General features: G+C 38.5%; 1 protein-coding gene and 1 pseudogene across 1 annotated transcript in view; one reads left to right on the top strand and one right to left on the bottom strand.

Moving 5' to 3' along the window:
- SMCHD1 (structural maintenance of chromosomes flexible hinge domain containing 1) overlaps positions 1-21,707 on the bottom strand; it is a 133,499-nt gene extending 111,792 nt beyond the window's left edge. The window contains exons 1-5 of the mRNA XM_024758934.1: positions 21,143-21,707; positions 10,928-11,003; positions 10,108-10,269; positions 5,605-5,687; positions 4,812-4,942 (exon numbers count right to left, since the gene is read on the bottom strand). Coding sequence (XP_024614702.1) covers positions 4,812-4,942; positions 5,605-5,687; positions 10,108-10,269; positions 10,928-11,003; positions 21,143-21,328 — 638 coding nt within the window. The 5' untranslated portion in view covers positions 21,329-21,707. The remainder of the gene's footprint in view (positions 1-4,811; positions 4,943-5,604; positions 5,688-10,107; positions 10,270-10,927; positions 11,004-21,142) is intronic.
- Positions 21,708-24,754: 3,047 nt separating this feature from the next.
- Positions 24,755-25,286, top strand: LOC112409037 (chromobox protein homolog 3 pseudogene; annotated as a pseudogene).
- The last annotated feature ends 242 nt before the right edge of the window (positions 25,287-25,528 follow it).

Raw genomic sequence — 25,528 nt, 5'->3', positions numbered from 1 at the left:
AACAGAGAATATCAGTAGAAACAGAAACTACAAAGAACCAAACAAATTCTGGAATTGAAAAAAAAAACAACTGAAATGAAAAATTCAGTTAGGTGGCTCATGAGCAGATATGAATTGGCAGAAGAAATAACCAGTGAACTTTAAGGCAGGTTGATTGACATTATTCAGTCTGAGAAACAAACCGAAGAAAAAAACCCCATCAGTGGAGGGGATAAAGATGAGCCACAGAAGACAGGAGAGGAAGACTATTTGAATAATGGCCAAAAACTTCCCAAATTTGATGAAAACATTAATCTAGACATCCAAGAAGCTCAACAAACACCAAATAGTATGAACTCAAAAACTAGACATGCCACAAACCATTAAAAGCCAGAGAAAAAAGAGAATCTTGAAAGCAGAAAGAGAGAAGTGACTAGTCACATACAAGGGATACTCAAGATTAACAGGTGATTCCTCATCAGAAACTATGGAGTCAGAAGACAGTAGACTAATGTATTCAAAGTGCTGATAGAAAAAGACTGTCAACCAAGAATTCTTCATTCAGCACAAGTAGCTTTCAAAAGGGGGCACAGGTTCAATCCCTGGTCAGGTAACTAAGATCCCATATGCCGTGTGGCGTGGCCAAAAAACAAACAAAAACTAAATAATAGGGGCTTCCCTGGTGGCACGGTGGTTGAGAGTCTGCCTGCCGATGCAGGGGACACAGGTTCGTGTCCTGGTCCAGGAATATCCCACATGCCGCAGAGCGGCTGGGCCCGTGAGCCATGGCCGCTGGGCCTGCGCGTCCGGAGCCTGTGCTCTGCAACGGGAGAGGCCACAACAGTGAGAGGCCCACATACCACAAAAAAAAAAAGTAAAGGAAAGAGATTAAGACATTCACAGATGAACAAAACCTGAGGGAATCTGTCATCAGCAGATCTGCCGCAAAGTAGCTACTGAAGAAGAGTCCCTTGGACTAAACTGAAGAGACACTAGAAAGTAACTTGAATACAAGAAAAAGTAAAGAGCAAAGCAGAGGTAACTACATAAATAGAAAAAGACAGTATAAGTGTATTTTTTACTACTCTTCTCCTGATTTAAAAGAAAGGTGTATAGGGCTTCCCTGGTGGCGAAGTGGTTGAGAGTCCACCTGCCAATGCAGGGGACACGGGTTTGTGCCCCGGTCCAGGAAGATCCCAGATGCCGCGGACCGGCTGGGCCCGTGAGCCATGGCCGCTGAGCCTGCACGTCTGGAGCCTGTGCTCCGCAACGGGAGAGGCCACAACACTGAGAGGCCCTCGTACCGAAAAAAAAAAAAAAAGAAAGGTGTATAAAGCACTAACTATAAAACTGTGTTGACAGGGTTATAATGTATAATGATGTCCTTTATGTGAAAATAATAATACAGAGCAGTGGGAGGGGAATGGAGCTATATGGGAGCAAAGTTTGTGCGCATTATTGACATTAAATTGGTGTTAATCCAAAGTGGACTGTTATGTATTAAAATGTTAATTGTAATCCCTAAAAAAACAACTGAAGAAGTAGATTAACAACTATTAAAAGTATATTAGCGACTGCAGCGAGAGACAAGATTGACTACAAGTGGTTACAGGGTTTCTTCTAGTGATGAAAATGTTCTGGAATTACTGGTGATGGCTGCACAACTTTGTGACTATATGAATTATATTACCATAAAAAAAATTTAATGAAGATATACTTAAGACAGATGTGAGCCTTTCAATGTAAATTTTACCTCAAAAAAACTCCCTGAATTCTACATAATGATACCAATACTTAAAGCAGCAGGAGAAAGTTTACTGGTATCTGTAATTTATTTTGAACTGAATAAAAAAATGAGATGACCTGAAGGTTAGTCGGATAAAAAGATACGTGGTAACCCAACTGTCAGTGGTAGAAACTTAGTATGAGTATCTTGGGTACTGACTGTAGAATGTCAACTTCTCTGTATATTTGAAAATATTCATAAAATTTTGAGGAAAGGAATAGTGTTCAGTAAACATTCAGATCCACCTTGTGGACTGTTCTACAACTAGCCTGAACTCTACCAAAAAAACGGACAATTTCATGAAAGACACAAATGTAGGGAATTATAGAATAAAGGAGAAAAGAAAGACATAACAAAGGGGAAAAATCTGAATATGGACATTAGATATTTTGAATCACTGAGAAATGTCTTGGGTATAAAGGTATTATGGCTATTTATGAGAACACCGCTGTGAAGGAAATAGATGCTACAGTATTAAGCAGTGAAATATCATAAAGTTTGCAACTTACCTTCAAATGATTTAGGGAGAGAAAGTATGTGTGCTGTGTGTGCACGCATGTGCACACCCACACATACATAAACAGATAGAAAGAAGATAACAAATGTGGCAAAATGTTAACATAAATCTAGGTGAAGGATATATGAGTGCTAATACTGCTCTTTCAACTTATTTGCTGGCTTTTTATTTGAAGTTTTTTCAACTTATTTGTTGGTTTATTTGAAATTTTCAAAATAAAAAAGTGGAGGGAAAGGTAGTACCAAGGTGGGTGAGAGTTCGAAAGAATATTGCCAAATTAGAATTCTCACCTCATCTCCCTCTACCCTCCCCTTCATATGCACTTAACCACACTGGTCTCCTTTCCGTCTCTCAAACGAAACAAGCTGATCACAGTTTCAGGGTCTTTGTATTTGCTGATGTTCCTTCTACTTGGAATACTCTTCGCCCAGATTTTCGCTTGGGTGTTTTTTTCTAATCATTCAAGCCTCAACTCAAATGTAACCTCAAAGAGGCTGCCCTCTTTTCTAGTCACCTTACCTAAAAGAGATGGCCATCAGGTTCTAACATATTACTCAATATTTTCTTAACAATCAGTAACTGAAGTGCTTATACATTTTTTGGTTTACTTTTGGCTTTTCCTCTACTACAACACAAGCTACAGTCAAGATAGTCAGCTTTTTTGTATTTGTAGGCTGTCCTTCCTTTTCTTCCACCGCCTGTCTCCTATGATACCCATCCTTATATCCAATAAAAAACTAAATTGGAAGCAGTAAAACAAATGATAATTTTTTCTATAGGAGTAGAAGCTAGAGGAGTGAGGGGGGTACAACTGATGCTAACAGAAACTGGAGTGGGTTAAGGGACTGATCCTGGACTCAAAGACAGTATGAGTACATAACAGCTATAACAACAACTGACTGTTTACTGATACAACACCTATAAAAAGCTAGGACCAGAACATGCAACAGGTAGATTTCTACCAAAAATTAAAATTTCCCTAACATTTGAATTAAGTTTAAAAGTCTGTGTTGTGCTAAAATCTAGAGAAATCTTAATAAACTGTAGGCTCTACTTCTTTCTACTCTTCCACTTGATTTAACTAACATTTTTCTGACCTTTTTGCCCCAATCCACCATCTGTTCTCCTTTCATTTCTACCTAATATTTCTATCTTATGCTAAATTCTATCTTTAGACTATGAAAGATGTGATCTTTGCCTTCTTTATGGCTATTTTATAAATCCTTGAAGTGGCACATATTCAAGAAAATAGTGAAAAAGAATAGTTGCAGAAAAATCTGAAGCCACGAATGAGAAGTAATAACTAAAATGATAGCTTGTATTTATTGACTGCTTATCACTTGCCAGGCTCTAAGGATTTTACAGGTACTAATAACTCACTTGGTTTTCACAAAACCTTATGAGGTATTATCCCCATTTTACAGACATGTAAACTGAGATAAAGAGAAGTAAACTACTTTGACCAGTGTCATACAACTAGTAAGGCTAGAATTCAAATGAGACCAAATGATTCCACAGCTCTTGTTCTTCACTTATTGCTGCCTCTCACCATGGCATTCTAAGTCTTTACAATTTTGATGAAAATTCTGAGAGTGCTGAAATTTCAGAAGTGAGAAGGCAGATGTATTAACTATATTAATTTTACACATTATTGAGATTGGTCCTTAAATTTGGGTGACTTTCCTTGACACAGCAGAGAGAAAAACAGGACACGAACAAATACTAACTACTTAATAAGAACGCCAACTGATTCTTCCCTAATGTGTTTCCCAAAGAACACAACATAGCTGCCATAACTATCGTATTTAGAGCCACAAGGCTGGATGGAATCACCAAGTGAGGAATTACAAGAAGATAAGGGACCAAGGACTAAGTCCTGAGGCACTGAAACATTAAGAAGATGGGGAGACTTCCCTGGTGGAGCGGTGGTTAAGAATCCGCCTGCCAATGCAGGGGACATGGGTTAGAGCCCTGGTCCAGGAAGATCCCACATGCCATGGAGCAACTAAGCCTGTGTGCCACAACTACTGAGCCTGCACTCTAGAGCCCACAAGCCACAACTACTGAGTCCATGTGCCACAACTACTGAGCCTGTGTGCCACAGCTACTGAAGCCCATGCGCCTAGAGCCCATGCTCCACAACAAAGCCAAGCCACCACAATGAGAAGCCCGCACACCTCAACAAAGAGTAGCTCCCGCTCACCGCAACTAGAAAAAGCCTGCATGCAGCAACGAAGACCCAATGCAGTCAAAAATAAATAAATAAATAAGTAAAATTAATTAAAAAAAAAAATTCCTATATACCTCAGGAAATGCAAAAAGAATCATTCAATGGAAGGGTGCAATGTGATTTATGCAGTTTTAACTATTTCTAAGTATTGTTCATAAAAACTTCATTATAAAAATCTAAATAAATATGCTGATAACATCAAAACCGCCAATGTATCATGTATAACTAAAGAAATATGAGTTCTTATCCTCATTAAAATACCCAGCTGCCCATAAAAAAAGTGAGTAAGGTTTTCTAACCTTTCAAAGTCACCTTGCCTTGTAAATTTTGACAACCTATACACGGCCCAGTTGTTAAGCTGTTTAGAGGTCATTCCTCTTCCATTATCTATCACTGCAACGGCAGGTTTTCCTTGTGTTTCATCAAAATGCTATGAAATAAAATAAGTTCAAAAAGATAGGAAAAGTCAAATCAATATTAAAAACAAGAAAAGTTAATATTAAAAAAGTGATTCATTGGGCTCACTCATACATTGCTGGAGGAAGTATATATTAATACAACTTTCTGAAAGGCACTTCAGCGGTATGAATCAAAGGCCTTAGAATTCTTCATGTCCTTTAACCCAGAAATTCCATTTCTCAGAATTTAGCTTGAGAAACTAATCAGAGATATGTACAAAAGTCTATAAGGATACTCATCACGCCAGCACTGCTTACAATGGCAAAAATATAGGAAAAAAAATCTAAAAGTTCAACAACAGTAGACTGATTACATAATTTATATTATAGTCAATAAACCAAACTGCAGCAGTGGTATATTATATTGCAGAATATTCATGATATGGCTGTGTTTACAATGTACTATTAAGGGAAAATAAAAGATCACAAATAACAAAATGTACACTATGATCACACATACATGTATACATATATGCATAGAAAAAGGGCACGGGAAAAAATTTTAATGACTGAAGAGACATCAGATAATTATTTCTACTTTTAGTTTATCTTTCTTTCCTAATTTTTCTCCAGTGAACCTGTAGTACTTCTATAAAAGGACAAGTTAAATTGCTTTAGAGTATTATTTCCTTACCAATTTGATCTGTATTCTTCTAACACCAGTGTTACGAGACGTGGCAGACAATGAATTATCAATTAATTCTGCAAGAGCAAATGCTGGAAGAGAATGAGAAAACGTTATTGCTTAAGTTTTCCCTCCTAAATACTTCATATAAAAGTTCAAAGTAGAAGAAACTCTGAAGTACCTTAAGCCATCACTTTTATTTTCCAAAGAGCTAGAATTAAAGTATTATCCTGATCCTAATGACACAAACATAATAAAGGCATCACCAATCACCACCAGCATAAAAAAGCAGTCACCAACCCGTACTTGCATGGCACTACACATCATGAGTCAGCCAGCCATGATTCCTGGCTTCAAGGAGTTTATAATCTAAAGACAGACATACACACATAAGAGACAAACAGAAGACCATAACCATAAAATCAAATAGTAGTCTGTGGTACGTAATTACATCATGCACAAGTCAAACGTAAGCACATTTTGAGATATAAGGACAACTATAAAGCAACTATAAAAGTGTCTATTGAGAGCTAATTTAAATACAGATATCTCACAACAGCAACTTGTGAAATGGCAGAATGTATCTGCTTAACTGACACAAAACTGCTCTTAATTTCCTACTACAAAATCAGCCTGACCTTCAGTTTATCACTGGCTCGGCACTGTTCCTAACATTCTCCTTTCTCCAGGGTCTGTACCCAAACTATTCCTCACTTTTATTCCCTTAATTAAAAGGGGGAACATAATAAATTAATGTCTATTCCCCGGAAGCTTAACCCAACTTAAGCGTAATTAACCCACAGAGTAGCACTCCAGCAAGCACTTCCACACTCTCAACACTCAGGGGATGTCTATGTTTATAAGCTAGTTAGAAAGAAGTTACCACAAATCAGATATGTATAAAGACCTGGCGAAGGGTATTAACTAGGAAAAGGAGAAGTAGGGACACTGTAGGAAATGCGAGGAAAAAGAGTTAAGAGAAATCTCAAAGAAAGAAATGAGTAGAATTTAGTATATGATTAGATATAAAGGGAGAAAGAAAAAGAAATCCAAGGTGGTTTTGAGTACTTGCTCTAGAAGACTGAATAAATGGTCATATTTTCCATAAAATTTGGAAGGAGAAAAATTTAGAAGGGAGGAAAGAAAAATTCAGTTTTAGATGCGATGCCCTATCACTATATCAAGCTCAGTGAGTAGAGGTGTTCCACAGAGCTGGAACAGACTATGCTTAATAGAGAGAGTAAAGACAGCCAGAGATAAATGCTTCATTGACACAGAATAGTTTAGGCTTGGGTAAGTTCACTTCACGTATAAAAAGATCAACATGACTTAAAGAATTATCCACCATACAGTCAACAATAACCAGAAGTAGCATCAAAAGCACAGGAAACAGAGGCAGGGAAAGACCCAGGAATTTAATGTGAAGTTACAGAAATCAAAGCAGGAGTTTAAACAGTGATATTCTCTGCCTATTCATATAATGACAGTAGGAATGAAAACCCATATAACCAATCTGGAAGGTAATTAATCTATATCAAAAGTCTTAAAAATGAATGTATCTACTGACTCCCTGATTATACATTTAAAAATTTATCCCCAGAGAAAGAATTAAAGATTCATTCAATATGCAGGTACTTAAACCATTTCACCTAGATTTACATGTTATTAACATTTTGCCACATGGCTCCTATGCATTTTTTAATTTAATTTTTATTTTATATTAAAGTATAGTTGATTTACAATGGTGTGTTAGTTTCAGGTATATAGCAAAGTGATTCAGTTATACATATATATAAATATATATATTCTTTTTTTTTACATTCTCTTTCATTATAGGTCTGTGCTATATAGTACGTCCTTGTTGGTTATCTATTTTATATATAGTAGGGTGTGTATTTTAATCCCAAACTTATAACTTACCCCCCACCAAATGCATTTTTTTTTTTTTTCGGTATGCGGGCCTCTCACTGTTGTGGCCTCTCCCATTGCAGAGCACAGGATCCGGATGTGCAGGCTCAGCAGCCACGGCTCACGGGCCCAGCCGCTCCGCGGCATGTGGGATCCTCCCGGACCGGGGCACGAACCCCTGTCCCCTGCATCGGCAGGTGGACTCTCAACCACTGCGCCACCAGGGAAGCCCCCGCAAATGCATTTTTGACTTAGAATATTTCCAACTTACATGGGTTTATCTGGTATAGAGGCATAGAGGAAACATAGTTTGCAATTTTAAATAGGGTGAACAAGATAAGTTTTGTTGAGAATAGAAAAACAAGACTTGAATGAGGTGAGGGACTGAGACAGGGGCTATCCAGGCAGAGGGCCCTAAGCTGAGAATAAAGCTGGCAGTGAAGAGGAATGAACAACAAGAAGAGTTGTGGAAACGAAGTCAGAGAGATACAAAGCACAGCTTCTAAAACCATGCATGTAATTGTAAAGACGTCGGCGTTTACCCTTAGTGAAACAATCTGACTTCTCAAACCTTACGTGTACAGGCATGAAAAGAGAGAGACGAGGCCACTGTATAATCTCGGTAATCTATGATGGTGCCTCAGACCTAGTGTTACCAACAGAAGTAAAGAGAAATGCTCATTTTAAGATAAACACTGATGATAGTGCCAAAAGGATTTTCTGAAAGATTGAATGAGACAAAGAATCAATTGGATTTTTGGTTTAAGCAACTAAAAAGAACCAAAATTAATTTGGATGGAAAACTATGTGTAGTATATTCCCATCTTAGATATCCTAGTAGAGATGCCACATGGGCAAGTGGATAGACAAAACTGGGATTCAGGAGGTAAGTCTGGCATTATTTTCAATATTTAACTAAAAATGACCATTTCTCACTACCTCCATTTGGGAGTCACTTCCATAACTATGGTATTTAGAGCCATGAGATTGGATGGAATCACCAGTTGAGGAATTAGGAGAAGATAAGGGACCAAAGACTAAGCCCTGAAGCACTGACACATTAAGAAGATGGGGGGACTTCCCTGGTGGCGCAGTGGTTAAGAATCCGTCTGCCAATGCAGGGGACATACTTCCCTTGTCTGGGAAGATCCCACATGCCACGGAGCAACTAAGCCCGTGCGCCACAACTACTGAGCCTGTGCTCTAGAGCCCGCGAGCCACAACTGCTAAAGCCTGCATGCCTAGAGCCTGTGCTCCGCAACGAAGAGTAGCCCCTGATCACCGCAACTAGAGAAAGCCCACGCGCAGCAACGAAGACCCAACGCAGCCAAAAATAATAAATAAATAAATAAATTTATTTAAAAAAAAGAATTAGTCACAAGAACATGCAGTCATTTGTAACAATTAAAAAAAGACTGAAATAACTTGAATGTCTAATAACAACAGTACACTGTTCAAATAAATTACATTATCTAAATACTGTGTAACCCCTAAAACAAATATATATTGACATGCATATTAAAGATGTTCATTACATTTTAAATAAAAAGGTAGGTTAAAAAAGTATGCATTGGGAATTCCCTGGTGGTCCAGTGGTTAGGACTCTGTGCTTTCACTGCTGAGGGCCTGAGTTCAATCCACGGTCAGGGAACTAACTAAGATCTCACAAGCCATGCAGCGCAGCCAAAAAAAAAAAAAAAAGGATGCATCATACAAAACCATTAAAAAAGAAAAAAAAAGTCAAACAATATAAAGAGGTCTGAAATGATAAACACCGAAGTGTTGGTGGTAGTTACATCTGGGTGGTAGAGATAGGGATGTTCTTTATGCTCTTTTTGCTTATCTATGTTTTCTAATTTTCTACCAACTCTAATGCATATACAATGAAAAAAATTTTTAATAAGAAAGTTTATAGGGAGTTCCCTGGTGGCCTAGTGGCTAGGATTCCTGGCTTTCACTGCCAAGGCCCAGGTTCAATTCCTGGTTCCTGGTTGGGGAACTGAGATCCCACAGGCCACAGCACAGCCAAAAAAAAAAGAAAAAGAAAGTTTATAATGAACATCTAAATAGTATTAAACACTTTGGCAGGGTCCAGACAGAAAAGATTCTCTAAATCAACTAGCAAACAATCCAAAGGTAGGATAAAAACTGGCAAGTAGTAAAGGTGGAAGGAAATGATAAAGAAATGATAAAGAACACAAACCACTTACTTGTGCTGTTCAGCTATAAAAAATGTGCAAGGTAAAACAAATATTTTCTCAACTGGGAGAGGTGTACGTGAGGCCAGGAAGAATAAATCAGGAAAGGAGAGTGTACAGGAGATAGATGTGTAAGTACAAGACCTCTCATGAGTCAAAAAGGAATGAATTCTCATTCTACATTAGTTTTCAAGGAGAGGTATCTTTATTCTGAAGTAAGATGACTTAGGTAGAAAAAGAAATACACTGTGATGAAGAGACGAAGTAAGGACACTCACAAAAACTGATCATAGTCTGTGAATAAAGTAGAATGAGAGATCTTTTTTAAAGTGAAGGACTAAGACGTGTGATCAGGGGATAAAGGTGAGTGACAGTTTATCAAAATTAGTATAAATGGAATACTTACGTAAAGGATTTTGTCCTTCACTTGCATAATATTCATACATGCCACTTTTAACCAATGTGTCATAGTGAGGTAGGAAGTCAATTCGTTCTTTTGTAGCTGTTAGTAGTAACTGACTGACTGACTGTAGCAGGTACAGAGTGACTCCATCTTTAACAGTTTCATCTGTAATCAAGAGGTAACATCTTAAGTGCTAAGCTAGCATCCGAAACACAATGAATTTATAATTTTAAATATACAAACTGTATCTATGAAATGACTTTAAAAATTGTACAGGCAAATCCCCAAACAATGGATCCATCTATAAATTCAGTTGTGTTGTGTTTTGTTAAGAATATCAATGGAATAGGTTCAAATACTTCCACTCATCTGAAACACTCAATTCTTAAGTTGTCACAGAAAATCAGATGAGGAACTATATTAAAGTGGTATCAATATGAATGGAGAAGAATGATTAAATCCAAAAAGCAATCAGGCATGATAAACTGGCAAGTCTTAGAACATAACTGGGTAAAAAAAGATAATGGAAGAATCCAAGTTGGTCAGAAGAATTAGCTTCTTAAGGGCCCAAGTAGAAGATCTGTGCTAGGTGTTGTGCTGAGCAAGGTCTCATCTTCTGTAGCCATAAATGATACCAACTCTTTTCCTATAATCTTGCTTGAAAAATATGAGCTCTGCACAAACTGGATGCATACAGCTAGTTTCCTCCCCCATCCTCAAAACATCACAGTTTTTTGATGCTTATCTATCTCATAAAATAGTCACTGCTCTATGATATACTAGAACATATTAAATATAAAAGCATAAACATAACATTGCTTACCAAAATTATCACAGGTAATTTCTTTCCTACTTGTTGTTGTAATAACAAATTTTTCTTCAGGTGAAATGCCAAGTATCTATCCAAAATAACAGAATAAAATCAATTATTATACAAAGGAAATAAATACACTATTCAAGTTTACAAAAATATGAAAATATTAATAAGGATATTATAATCTTCTAACAGTGTTTCATTTATTTGAGAAATATGTCTTAATGTTCTAAAATTTTGCCTTTGCATAATTAACCACAAATCTATCTACAAATTACCTAGATTTTTCTGCTATTATATGTCACCTAGGAACACAACTGATTAATTGAACATTCTGAAAGGGTTTAACATCAGCAGGGCTCTCTTAGACAAAAAACATATAATTTTATGTCAATATATAAGTAAACTTATTTGGAGCAAAGTATTAACACTTATGTTCATATATATTAAATATTTAAATATGCAAAAACAAAAGTACTAGAAGAAAATAGAGGTTAATATTTTATAACACTGAGGTTAAGTATAGCCACACTATGCAGGGTATCTGCATAAAGAATCTTTATATCTATTATAACCCCTTCCAAAAGTATAACTTAAAAAAATTAAGGCAACATAAATTATGGGGGGAAACTACAACAGGAAACAAAGTGTTAGCATCCTTACTTCTGTTTCAGGTAATGATGAACTAGTTAATCTAGACCAACCTTACACAGAAGATTACTAAAAAAATCTAGACTAATGATATTCAAGTCTTCAATACTGATACTAAAAACCCTACTGGTCACTACTGAAACTAACTGAGGCACTAACTCCTTACTCTGAACACTGACAAATTAAAGGGAAAGAACAAAGCATTTATCCTGTTTTCTTGTACCAATTAGATTTCAGGGTAACCATATATCTCTAATTGATGAGGCAAAGTTGTTCTTTTGCCTCATCGATTAGAGAGGCAAAGAATTCCTGCTAATAATAATAAATACAGGAGGAATGGCAATCAGAATAGCACCATCAATGAATGAACCTTAAATTAAAACTTGTTTATGGAGGAATCCTGCTGAAACCACCTGAATCCCATTAATTCAATCTTAGCATTTCTAAGAGTGGGTAAAATAGCCTTACATTATGTGCCTCCTGATGTGATGTAATACGAAGTACCAGCACCACCTATGAAGTATTTTTTGCTTCCCTACCCCAAAGAAGCTGAACCTAAATCTTAATTATAAGCCTTTAAAAATAACTTCTAGTTTATAGGATATGTTGAGTTAGAACAAGCTAAATTACACCATAAAGGAGCACAGACAAATCCAGAATGTGGAATATGAGAGACAAACCAACTTGATTTCTTCAACAAGTCAATGTCAGGAAAAACAAAAAAGACTGGGGGAAGGTACTTTGCTCAAATGCTCTAATTTTAGAAGAATTAAGAAATATAAAAAACCAAGTTCAATATAAGGACCCTGATTTAAACAAACCAACTATAAAAAAACATTTCTGAGATAAACAAATCTGAATATGGATTGAACAATACTATTAAAAATGTTAATTTTGATGGTGTGATAACAGAAGTGCATGTTGAGTATATAGGAGTGAAGTAAACTAAGGCCTGGAATATGCTTCAAAAGGCAAAAATGAAGCTAGTGTGGTAAATACGTGGAAACTCTTGAATGTGGATGATTATACGTGGTTTCATTATACTATTATCTCTTGTGTATATCTGAAACTTTTAATGAGAAGAATTTCTAACTTAAAATATACTATTATAGGGCTTCCCTGGTGGCGCAGTGGTTGAGAATCTGCCTGCCAATGCAGGGGACATGGGTTCGAGCCCTGGTCTGGGAAGATCCCACATGCCGCAGAGCAACTGGGCCCGTGAGCCACAACTACTGGGCCTGCACGTCTGGAGCCTGTGCTCCGCGAAAAGAGAGGATGCAATAGTGAGAGGCCCGTGCACCGTGATGAAGAGTGGCCCCTGCTCGCCGCAACTAGAGAAAGCCCTCGCACAGAAACGAAGACCCAACACAGCCAAAAATAAAAAATAAAAAAAAAAAAGCCATTTCTAAAACAAAAAAAAGAGTTAAAAAATATATATATATATATACTATTATAGACCAGTGGAAGAGAATAGAGAACCCTGAAACAGACCCTCACATACATACACAGGGAGCTTGGCAAATAGGGGAATGACATTACAGATTGATGAGAAAAGAATAAACTATTCAATGAATATTACTGAGACAAATACTTAATTGTACAGAAATAGATTTTTGAAATCCCCATCTCAACATACACAAAAATAAGTTCCAAGAGAACTAAAGCAGCTACATTTTAATCCAAAATTGTAGAGGAAAAATAGGGAAATCATTCTGAGAGGAGAGAGAAAGGATTTCTGAAAATACGTAAGAAGTGCAAGCCATAAAGAAAAAAACTGGAAAACACGAAAAGATGCTCATCCTAGTTATCAGAGAAAATTAAAACTTTGATTATCATTCCCACAAGGCTGGCAAAAACTTTAAGTCCTGATAATATAAAGTATAGGCCTCCATTAAAAGAATCACACATGATGAAGTGGAATTTAACCCAGGGATGAAAGAATCTTTCAATATCGACAAATCAATGTGATACACCACATCAACAAACTGAAGAATAAAAACCATATGATCATCTCAATAGATGCAGAAAAAGCTTTTGATAAAATTCAAAATCCATTTATGATAAAAACTCTCCAGAAAGTGGGCACAGAGGGAACATACCTCAACACAAAATCCGTATATGACAAACTCACAGCTAACATCATACTCAACGGCAAAGAGCTGAAACCATTTCCTCTCAGATCAGGAACAAGACAAGGATGCCCACTCACACCACTTTTATTCAACATAGTTTTGAAAGTCCTAGCCACAGCAATCAGTGAAGAAAAAGAAATGAAAGGAATCCAAATTGGAAAGGAAGAAGTAAAATTGTCACTGTTTGCAGATGACATGATACTATACATAAAAAATACTAAAGATGCCACCAGAAAACTACTAGAGCTCATCAATTAATTCAGTAAAGTTGCCAGGATACAAAATTAATATACATGAATCTGCTGCATTTCTATACACTAACAACAAACTATCAGAAAGACAAATTAAGGAGACAATCCCATTTACCACTGCATCAAAAAAAAAAAAAAAAAAAAAAAAAACACCTAGGAATAAACCTACCTAAGGAGGCAAAACACCTGTACTCTGAAAATTATAAGACACTGATGAAAGAAACTGAAGATGAACAAAGAGATGGAAAGATACACCTTGTTCTTGGATTGGAAGAATCAATTTTGTTAAAATGACCATACTACCCAAAGCAATCTACAGGCACAGTGAAATCCCTATCAAATTACCAATGGGATTCTTCACAGTACTAGAACAAACAATTTAAAAAATTGTATGCAACACAAAAGATCCTAAATAGCCAAAACAATCTTGAGAAAGAACAGAGTGGAAGATTCACACGTCCTGACTTCAGACTATACTACAAAGCTATAGTAATCAAAACAGTATGGTACTGACACAAAAACAGACACACAGCTCAATGGAACAGGATGAAAGCCCAGAAATAAATCCACACACTTATGGTCAATTAACCTGAGACAAAGGAGGCAAGAATATACAGTGGACAAAAGACTGTCTCCTCAATAAGTGGTGCTGGGAAAACTGGACAGCTACATGTAAAAGAATGAAATTAGAAGATTCTCTAACACATATGCAAAAATAAACTCAAAGTAGTTTAAAGACCTAAATGTAAGACCGGATACTATAAAACTCCTAGAGGAAAACATATGCAGAACACTCTGACATAAATCACAGCAATACTTTTTTTGGCTCTGTCTCCTAAAGTAATGGAAACAAAAGCAAAAATAAACAAATGGGGCCTAATTAAACTTAAAAGCCTTTGCACTGCAAAGGAAACCATAAACAAACCAAAAAGACAATCTATGGAATGAGAGAAAATATTTGCAAATGAAGCAACCAACAAGGGCTTAATTTCCAAAATATACAAATAGCTCATACAGCTCAATATAAAAAAAAAAATTAAAAATGGGCAGAAGACCTAAACTGACATTTCTCCAAAGACAGACAGACAGACAGTCAACAGGCACATGAAAAGATGCTCAATGGCACTGATCACCAGAGAAATGCAAATCAAAACTAGAATGAGGGACTTCCCTGGTGGTACAGTGGTTAAGAATCCGCCTGCCAATACAGGCGACATGGGTTTGAGCCCTGGTCTGGGAAGACCCCACATGCCGCAGAGCAACTAAGCCCGTGAGCCACAACTACTGAGCCTGCGCTCTAGAGCCCGTGAGCCACAACTACTGAGCTCACGTGCCACAACTACTGAAGCCCACACGCCTAGAGCCCATGTTCCACAACAAGAAGCCACTGCAATGAGAAGCCCACGCACTGCAACGAAGAGTAGCCCCCGCTCGCCACAACTAGAGAAAGCCCGCATGCAACAATAAAGACCCAATGCAGCTCCCCCACCAAAATAATAATAAATAAATTTAAAAAAAACAAACAAACTAGAATGAGGTATCCTCTCACACTGGTCAGAATGGCCATCATCAAAAAGTCTACAAATATTGATGCTGGAGAGGGTGTGAAGAGAAGGGAACCCTCCTACACTGTTGGTGGGAATGTAAACTGGTACAGCCCCTATGGAGAAGAGTATGGAGGTTCCTTTAAAAATTAAAAAGAGTTACCATAAGATCCAGCAATCCCAATCCCACTCCTGGGAATATACCTGGAAAAGACAAACTCTCTAATTCAAAAAGATACACACACCCCAATGGACATTCCAGCACTATTTACCATAGCCAAGACATGGAAGCAACCTAAATGTCCATCAACAGATGAATGGATAAAGAAGATGTGGGGTGTGTGTGTGTGTGTGTGTGTGTGTATGTGTACACACACACACACAAAATGGAATAGTACTCAGACATAAAAAAGAATGAAATAATGCCCTTTGCAGCAACATGGATGGACCTAGAGATTATCTTACGAAGTGAAGTCAGACCGAAAGACAAATATCATATATCACTTACATGTGGGCTCTAAAAAAAAAAGATACAAATGAACTTACTTACAAAACAGAAACAGACTCACAAAAATAGGAAACAAACTTGGGGTTACCAAAGGGGAAAGCAGGGCAGAGGAGATAAATTAGGAGTTTGGGATTAACAGATACACACTACTAGGGAATTCCCTGGCGGTCCAATGGTTAGGATTCGGCGCTTTCACTGTGGTGGCCCAGGTTCAATCCCTGGTTAGGGAACTACCTCCAAGACACAGAGCCAAAAAAAATACAGATACACACTACTGTATATAAAACAGATAAACAACAAGAACGTACTGTGTATAGCCCAGGGAACTATATTCAATATCTTGTAAAAACCTACAATGGAAAAGAATCTAAAGAAGTGTGTGTGTGTGTGTGTGTGTGTGTATGTGTGTGTATATCTGAGTCAGTTTGCTCTACACCTGAAACTAACATTGTAAATCAACTATACTTCAATTTTTTAAAAAGTTCTACTAAAAAGACAGCTATATTTTGAAGGATAAAAAAATAAAGTATAGGCCTCCATATAGGGAAGGTGGATCTTACACATTTTGGATAGGCCTGAAAGTCAGTACAACCATATTGAAAAGCAATTTGGTATACTTTAGTAAAATTAAAAATACTCATATCCTATGCAATTCCACCCAAAAGAAATGAAGCTATAGACATAAACTGATGGGGAAAAGATTCTATTTGCTTACAGAAATAAAAATTGTCTTCACAGATCTTAGGCTTTTGTATAATCAAGACAGTCTTTATTTCTCAGTTCTTTACTACTTTATTTCTACAATGTCCCAACTGTTAGATCATGTGGTTACATATCCTGTAGGAAAAAATACATATTTTTATAATTAAATTAAATTTTAAAGATCTATGTACATCTGAAGAGTACTTATATATATATCATACAATCTCTCCATAGTTTTATTATTCAATTAAGATACATAAGCTATCTTTTTTCTCTGCTTTATCTATAATCCTTTATAAAAATTATTTCTCAAATTCATAACTTCTCTAAATATTTTATAGCTCTGGTATTCGACAAACATAAATTAAATGTTTTTACATTATTCATTATGCTTTTATTCAAGATGTCATACTCTTCTCTCTCCAATTTTTGGTCTAAAAATCTATCTTATCAGATGTAAACTAAAGTCTTCCGTGTATCTGTACTCACCTGGCGTTGAATACAGATACATTTCCTCTGCCTTTCTCTATATGAAAGCAGGATGACATTCTATTTGGGCAAGAGTCGTGACTGGGCTTTTTCATTTTTATAAGAGCACTTCAATTCCACCTTTTTCTGGGTTAATGTTAAAGCATATGTCTTTAACATTGTCTTTAGGTTAGCTTCAAACTATCTGCTGCCCAACTTCTCTCAAAAGCCAATTTTAAGAAATATTTATGAAGGGCTAACTAACTTGTAGTCCATAAAATCCTGACTACTTTAAACTTCATCAATGGATTAGGTCACTCAGAAGTTATATAGTTCAATGCATCTCTGAACAAAAACTAGCCTTTAATGATGTGCTTTGGTATTATATCCAATCGCTCTGTCCCTGAACCACACCAAAACCAGGAACACCCACATTGCACTTGGGTGAGAAATCTCTACAAAAATTTGGGTGGTAACTGCTTAAAGCAGGCTGCAATACCCTAAACAACACACAGCGTACCTTGCACTAAAAGACAAGATAAGAAGAGTCTCTCCTATCTCTAAGAATGTTGTCCAATTTATCAGGATTTGTGAGGAATCTAGGGAGAAATTTTTCTCAAATCAAAGATTTGCATCGTTAGCAGCTGGAATGTTTTTATTTTATAGACATTGTGGATTTTGTATCAATTACCTTTCCTTCTTTGTTTTGACGCCCAAGAAACTCAAAGCTGATTTCATGGCTCAGCACTGGTATACGCTTTAATCAAATGAACTTCCACTTATTAGTTCTCAGGTTACTTTTCTACGCTTTCCTACATCTACCTTCTTTTACCTTTTTTCTTTTCAACTTTTGGAATTTTTAACGTAATATATCTTATGTACAAATTGTGTTTGAAGGAACAGATTGATTCATTTAACTAAACAGCTATAAACCAACTATTAGGTAAGGCTCCTACCTTCAAGAAGCAGAGACTATTTTTTAAGTATGATGGTATAACAAGTGCTACAGAAGGGTGACAAGGAATAGTGGAACCACACAAGAGAAGGAGTAGGCATTTCCTCAAAATTAGGGGTGGAGAGCAGGGTTTGCACATATGGGTCTTAATGCCTGGGCTATTAAGAACTAGCCAAAAAAGTTATTTTCTAATCTTTGATTCTGCAAGGTCACAAGGGCTCAAGTGAGTCAATAACTGCTTATCACAAGTATAAGGGCTTCTGCCAAATCCACCTTTTCCTCTTCCTTCCTCTTGATTGCTCCTCTTTTCTACAAAGTGCGCTTTCCCCAAATAACAGTTTAGGACCCATAATACTTTCTAGCACTACAAAACACTTATTAGTTTGTTTTCAATTTTAATGAAAAACTTTAATTTAGTGCACTATCTGCCTCTTCCCCTAAAACGGAAAATGAAGGCTTTAGTAAATAGTAGTGTGGACACTGTGGAGATTGTTTTAAAAAAATACAAGCTTTAGAATCAAACAGACCTAGATTCCAATCCCAGTTTCATTGCTCATGAACTGTATAAACTCAGACTTCATTCAGTAACTTATTTCAGTTCTTCATGTCTGTAATGGGGACAAAGTTATGGGATTAGGTGGCATAATCTAATGATGTTTTAAACTCTCAAAAAAAAAGAAAGTTAGCCTTCCTTTTTTTACTAGTTCTTCCCTCCCACTTCTAATCAAATTTAACCTTCTCTGTTCCAGCAGGAAAAAGTGGGAAGGAGAGGAAAAGAATTAGTCAAAGAAAATATTTCCCTTGTTAAAATACTGAAGGAATGGAATGAATATATCTGTTCCCTATAACAAAGAACATCATTTGAGGCTGAGTGGAATAACAAAAAGAACTTGGCTTCTGGGTTTGAGTTCTAATTTTTGTACTATCTGTTTGACTTAAGTGAGTCACCATCTCCAAAAGTGAGTTTCCACTTCCGTAATAAGAGGTTATTATACTCTTCCCCTATATATGTAACAGACTTACTGACACTTCTCATATGGGAGAATTATTTCTAGAGGGAGGGTAGATTAGTACAACCTTTCTGAAAAACAATTTAAAAATACGTATCAAGAGCTTTAAAAATATTCCTGACCTTTGATCCAGGAATCTCACTTCTAAGATTCTAAACCAAAGAAAAATAAAGACATAAAAGACTATGCATATAAGGGGAAAGAATTTTAAAAAGAATATATATATATATATATATAACTGAATCACTGTGCTGTACACCTGAAACTAACATGACATTGTAAATCAACTATACTTCAATGTTTTTAAAAAAGGAGGAAAAAAAAGTTTAAACTAAAAAATAAAAACAAAATAAAATAAATCTCCAAAAAGAAGACTATGCATTCAAACATGTTTATCATGGCATTGCTTAAAACTGGAAGTAATGTAAATGTCAACAAAAAAGAGAGATCTGGTTATGTAAACAGTGGTACAAAACAGACCACTTCGATTATGAAGACTTGCATTAAAACAGAAAAATACTGACAATATTAAGTGAAAAAAATGGAATATAGACATGTATTATGGTTATTTAAAAATGGGGGGTGAGGGTAAGGATACAAAGAAATAACTCCAAGTGCTAACAGTGGTTATAAATTTCACAGTGAGTAAAAGGTTTACTTTTTTCCCTCTGGTTCCTTATTTTCTTTAATGTGCTGATAGTTTAGAATCATTTTTACATGTCATGACTTTAAATCATTTACATATAATCAATATAAATATTTTATATAATCAACTACAAAAATAATAAACATGAAGAGTTTCCTTTCCCTGATGAATATAAAACATTCATCCAAAAAAAAGAGCATTCATTCATTCATTCACTTTTCAAAGACATGGGAATCTGCTATAACCATACACAGAATGAACTTCTGAGTTTATAAAATTTTGTCTGCATTCTAATTTGGCCATTTACTATGTGCCAGGCACAATTCCGGATGCTGGGAATACAGAACAAATCAAAGTCCTTCCTCTCAAGTCGTTTTTTCCCCTGAGTCTTGATTTCAATTATTTCAGCAACTAGTACACAGAGTTCATAGCACTAAAAACATCAGCCTGCTCAAGTTAAAACACTGCTTCACACCAAGTCCTTTTCCCTTGGAAGCTAAGTGTTCTCTATCGCTTAAAAAGAGCCCCAAGTGGTTAATGCAGCTGACGAATATACCCCTTCTTTGAAGCTCGAGCACCAGCAACACCTCAGATCTAGAAAAGACTTCCCAGTTTAAAGTAGACCTTTTCCTACATAATCATTAACTTTTAAAGCAAACTAGTACAGGGAGTATATAGGTCCTTTGGTGTTCCGCAGATACCCTCGGACACCATTTGAGTGGTTCAGGAACTCCCAGGGGGCTGGGGGATGCAGGAAACCAGAAGGGCAGCTCCACCTGCGAAGCTCTCTAGATCAAGTGCTTCCACTACGGAAGGACCCCGCCAGGGCGGGCCTGCGAGCCTTCTTGACAGAACGACCCAGGAAATTACTGCATCACTGAACGAACCTGAGGAAAATCGACTCCAGGAATTTAACAACTTCTATCACAACACTCCCAACAGAGCCATCGGGGAGAACTCCGCTCTCTTCTTTAAAAAAACAAAAACAAAAACAAAAGTTCCACCCGAAAGAGAAACAAGTGGCTTTCCTGACTTGGAGGAAGAGCTGCACGGCCTCAGAGGCTAAGGTCGCCCCGGGCCCATGAAACCCGCGGTACCAAAGCCTGGGCGGCGCGACCCCCGGAACAGGGCCGGGGCAGAGGGAGGCCCACCAACCGCCGGCTCCGCACTCCAAGGCCCGCGCCCGGACCAGCCCCAGGCTTCCCCGCCCCCCTCGGGCATGGCGGGCACCCGGGAGGGAGAAGCCAAAGCCGCAGGACCGGGGCCGAGTGACAGGTTTATTGCCCCCGGTGGGCAACTTGGGCTTCTCGTCACCCTCCCAACCTCAACTCTACCCGCGCATCCCTCCTTAGCGTACCTGACACACTGAAGCACGGAACGCCGCAAAGTCCGAGCGCTCCGTGACCTGCAGCGCCCGGTCCCCGAGCTCCGACTCCTTCTCGCGCCGGTCAAACAAGTACACCGTCCTGTAGCCGTCGCCGCCGTCGCCTCCGTCGCCCTCTCCGGTCCCCACCGAGGGCCCGCCGTCGTCCGCCGCTGCCATATTGGGGAAGAGGAGAGAAAACAGCAGCGCCGGCCCCTGCAGCCGTCGCGCTAAAGGCCGAGGTACAGGCTCCGCGCGGCGCCTTCAGCTCCAGCCCCCGGGGCGGCACAAGGCCTCTACCCCGGCGCACTCAGCTCCTCCCTCGGCGGCGGCGGCGGCCGAGCAGCCGCAGGCGCGAGGATCACCCGGGAACCGATTCGAACGAGCTCCTACCCGTACACCACGTCACTTCCGCGGCCCGCCGCTCCCGCAGAGGAGGGGGCGCGCGGCGCGCTCCTCGCAAGGCCTGGTCCCGCGCCCGCTGCCGCCCAGGCGAGGTCGCAACGCTACCCGCAACCAGGCCCGCCGCCTGTAGCTGTGGCGCAGGAGAAAGAGGAGCCGCCGGCGGCGCGCAGGAGGCGGGGCGAATCCGGCAATCCGCGCGGGCCGGGGCGGGGCTTCGGAGCCCGCTGCCCGGGGCCCACCCTTTTCGCCCTAGCGAAGTTGGAGGGAAGCGCGGTCCCTAGCGGGCGGCGGCGCTCTGAGGGAGCGACCCGGTATCCGAGGCGGGAGAGCCTATCCCGCGAGCGGCGTGGGGAGTCTTCCGAGGGATTGTTTTCTCCCGGCCCAGAGGGTCCTGGTACCTTCCCGCCTCTCCATAACCCCGACCGAGCCTATCCGGCTTCGAGCCCCTGGCGCCGCGGCAACGGCTGCGACTTCAGGACCAGGTCGCGTGAACGCGGCGGTGGGAAGCGCCAGGCCCGCCGGCCTCGCGGTGTGGACCTGCCCCCGCCACGAGCACGTGGGTCCCCACGCGGAAAAAAACGACGCCGAGACACCCTGAGCCGCTTTTTCAGTCCCATTTCCTATTGGTTATGTGTGGGCCGCGGCATGGACCTCCGAGACAAAGCGGGGCCCGGAGAACCTCCCCACCGAGGTTCTGTGACGTCACCGCGGTCTCCAAGGGTCCCGGCGACCATATCTGCCCGATGTACACGCCTACCCAACGCCGCCGCCACCACGCGTCTGGGAGTCGTGCGCAAGAAACCCTATGCCACAGAGTTGTTAAGAATAAGTTAAATAATGTTCGCAAAGGGCTTTTTTTTTTAATACAGGAGATTCTATTAATCTATTTTATACATATTAGTGTATACATGTCAATCCCATGTGTCCATGTGTTTGTTCTCTACATCTGTCTCTATTTCTGCCTTGCAAACCGGCTCATCTGTACCATGTTTCTAGATTCCACATATATGCGTTAATATACGATATTTGTTTTTCTCTTTCTGACTTACTTCACTCTGTATGACAGTCTCTAGGTCCATCCACGTCTCTACAAATGACCCAATTTTGCTCCTTTTTATGGCTGATTATTATTCCATTGTATATATGTGCCACATCTTTATCCATTCATCTTTCGATGGACACTTAGGTTGCTTCCATGACCTGGTTATTGTAAATAGTGCTGCAGTGAACATTGGGGTGCATGTGTCTTTTTGAATTATGGTTTTCTCCGGATGTATGCCCAATAGATTGCTGGGTGTATGGTAGTTCTATTTTTAGCTTTTTAAGGAACCTTCATACTTTCTCTGTAGTGGCTGTTATCAATTTACATTCCCACCAACAGTGCAAGAGGGTTCCCTTTCCTCCACACCCTCTCCAGCATTTGTTGTTTGTAGATTTTCTGATGATGCCCATTCTGACTGGTGTGAGGTGATACCTCATTATAGTTCTGATTTGCATTTCTCTAATAATTAGTGATGTTGAGCAGCTTTTCATGTGATGCACGTCTCCCCTCCGCCACCGCCAACACGCGGCTGAGAATCGTGCACGAGCACGCCTATGCCACAGAGTTGTTAGGAATAAGTTAAACGATGTTCACAAAGGACTTAACATGCACTACGCTTTCAGTAACAGCCTTTATTGCGCTTCATTAAATATCCTTATCCTAGCCTGTAGTGCCCTAACTCAACAACAAATAATATTGTCATTGTTAGACGACTAGGTTTAGTCATTTACTCTCCAGGTCTTAAAATATTTAGTGAATATTTTGTGCTTGAGAGTGACATGTAAATTCATTAAGACTGGGGGATTTTTTTGATTCTTCAAAGGTTTGGGTGATAAAGTATATTTTCCGTTTTACTAGGTTTGCCAAAACCTTCATGGTTAATTACATGGATAGACTAATCATTGGTGTATGTTAGAAACCTAGATTTGCTTGTCCAAATAAAGATGATCCAGAATTGTAGGGTGTGTGTGTGTGTGTGTGTTTGGCTAGATATATAAGGTATTAAAGGTGGAACACACAGTTGGAACAAAAGTGTGAAGGCATGTGTTTGGGAGGAGCATAAATAATAAGGGCTGGAAGTGGGGAGAATGGAACAGTAGATGGTGGAAGATAAAACTGGGAAGAGGCCAGATGTGGCCAAATGCCATTCATGTTCCTGAAGGGAGATATGAGGGAAAGCTGAGACCAAAGTAACCCCGACTCCTATGGGATTTCTTTGACCTCTCACATTTTACCTTACAAATTCAAGTGAACTTTTTGTTATAGTCCATTATATAATGGTGTTTGATTTAAATGACAAAAAAAAGTTTTTCCTGTCTTGATGAGTGAAATGAATTGCCTATTTCATCAAATTGGGACTACAGCTAGAAGTTCATCATCAGGACAATTTCTCATTTCTCTATAATACTAAATTATGCAAATGCATGGGTACAAACAGAAACTCTTTGTATGTCTTTAGAAGAGATTTAAAGATCATCTCACTGAGGAGAGATACAAAATGCCGCCAGAGAAGTGTACTACAATATTACAGGCAACTATTGGTGGAAACACAGATATGTATCTTCTTGAGAGGTCAACTCTGAATCACTGTCTTCTGTGGCAGTTTGGCAGTCTGAAACATTTGCCAGTCAACTTTTGTTCTCAGAGAGAAACTCCCCAGATAACTTTTTCAGCAAAGAAAGATGATGTTTGTTTTTTGTTTTTTTTAATTAAAGTATAGTTAATTTACAATGTTGTGTTAGTTTCAGGTGTACAGCAAAGTGATTCAGTTATACATATTGATATATATATATATTCTTTTTCAGATTGTTTTTCATTATAGGTTATTTCAAGATATTGAATATAGTTCTCCGTGCTATACGGTAGGTCCTTGGTTTTTTTATCGATGATGTTTGTTCTTTAATTTTCATCACAAATAAATAAGAGTTTGAAGTGACCCAGTGCCACAATTAGTTCTCTTTAATTGACTAGTAATTTTTCTTTTCATTAGCCATCTTATCGTATAGAGTATAAATATTTAAGTATCCCTGTATCAGTTATCTCTTGCTGCAAAACAACATACCCCCAAACTTAGTGGCCTCTTGTACAACTCCTCACTGCCCTCCTCCTGGGAGAAAGTGAATAACAGCTCTTCAACTCCACAATTTAAAAACTCCTCCAATAAAACTGTGTTGCAAAAAATGGGAAAGAAACAGAATAGAAAAGATTAAAATGAGTCAAAGAGGTAGAGCCTGAAGGTTTTGTGATGGAAGAAATATTGGACTGATGTGTAGTGAATGGGAAGGTGGTGTATATCCTTCAGCAGAAGAGATTTACAGGTGCTAACAATACTTGAAAACTGGAAGAAAATTGAGATCATTCAAAGTTAAAGTATTTCTTATTTCTGAAAAAGCTGGTAAAGAAAAAGATGGCACAAAAGTAAAATCTTTATCTGACAGTGAATCTGATGACAGGAAATCAAAGAAGAAAAGAGATTCTGCTTTGCCAAGATGCTTTGCCAGTGGTCTTGATCCTGAGCAAATAACTGTGTTACATACAGCAGTGGATAATTAATATTTCTCATGAAATGGAAAGATGCAGATGAAGCAGACTCGATGCTGTAGAAGAGGCAAACATGAAGTGTTGTCAAATTTTAACTGCTTTTACAAAGGGAGACAAACTTGGCATTCTTGTCCAGAAGATGATCAATAATTGTTTACATACATACAAAAATCTGGTCTTGGTTTATGACTTATTAGTATGAAAAATAACTACATTCTAATGAAAATCAAGTTTGATGTGTTCATTTTGAGTAGTAGTAAGGGAATTGTAGAGTTGTTCTTGTTTTTATTTTTTTTCTATCAAAAGCACAGGTTACTTTGAATAAATAAAACTTTCTGTAGTTGCTTCATTTATCAGAACAGAACGTTTGATACCATGGTTTATTATTTTCT

The sequence above is a fragment of the Neophocaena asiaeorientalis genome, unplaced genomic scaffold, assembly GCF_003031525.2.
Source record: "Neophocaena asiaeorientalis asiaeorientalis breed wild unplaced genomic scaffold, Neophocaena_asiaeorientalis_V1.1 scaffold669, whole genome shotgun sequence".
NCBI classification, from domain to species: domain Eukaryota; kingdom Metazoa; phylum Chordata; class Mammalia; order Artiodactyla; family Phocoenidae; genus Neophocaena; species Neophocaena asiaeorientalis.
Note: the sequence above shows the minus strand (reverse complement) of the source record. Positions and strands in the feature narration are given on the sequence as shown.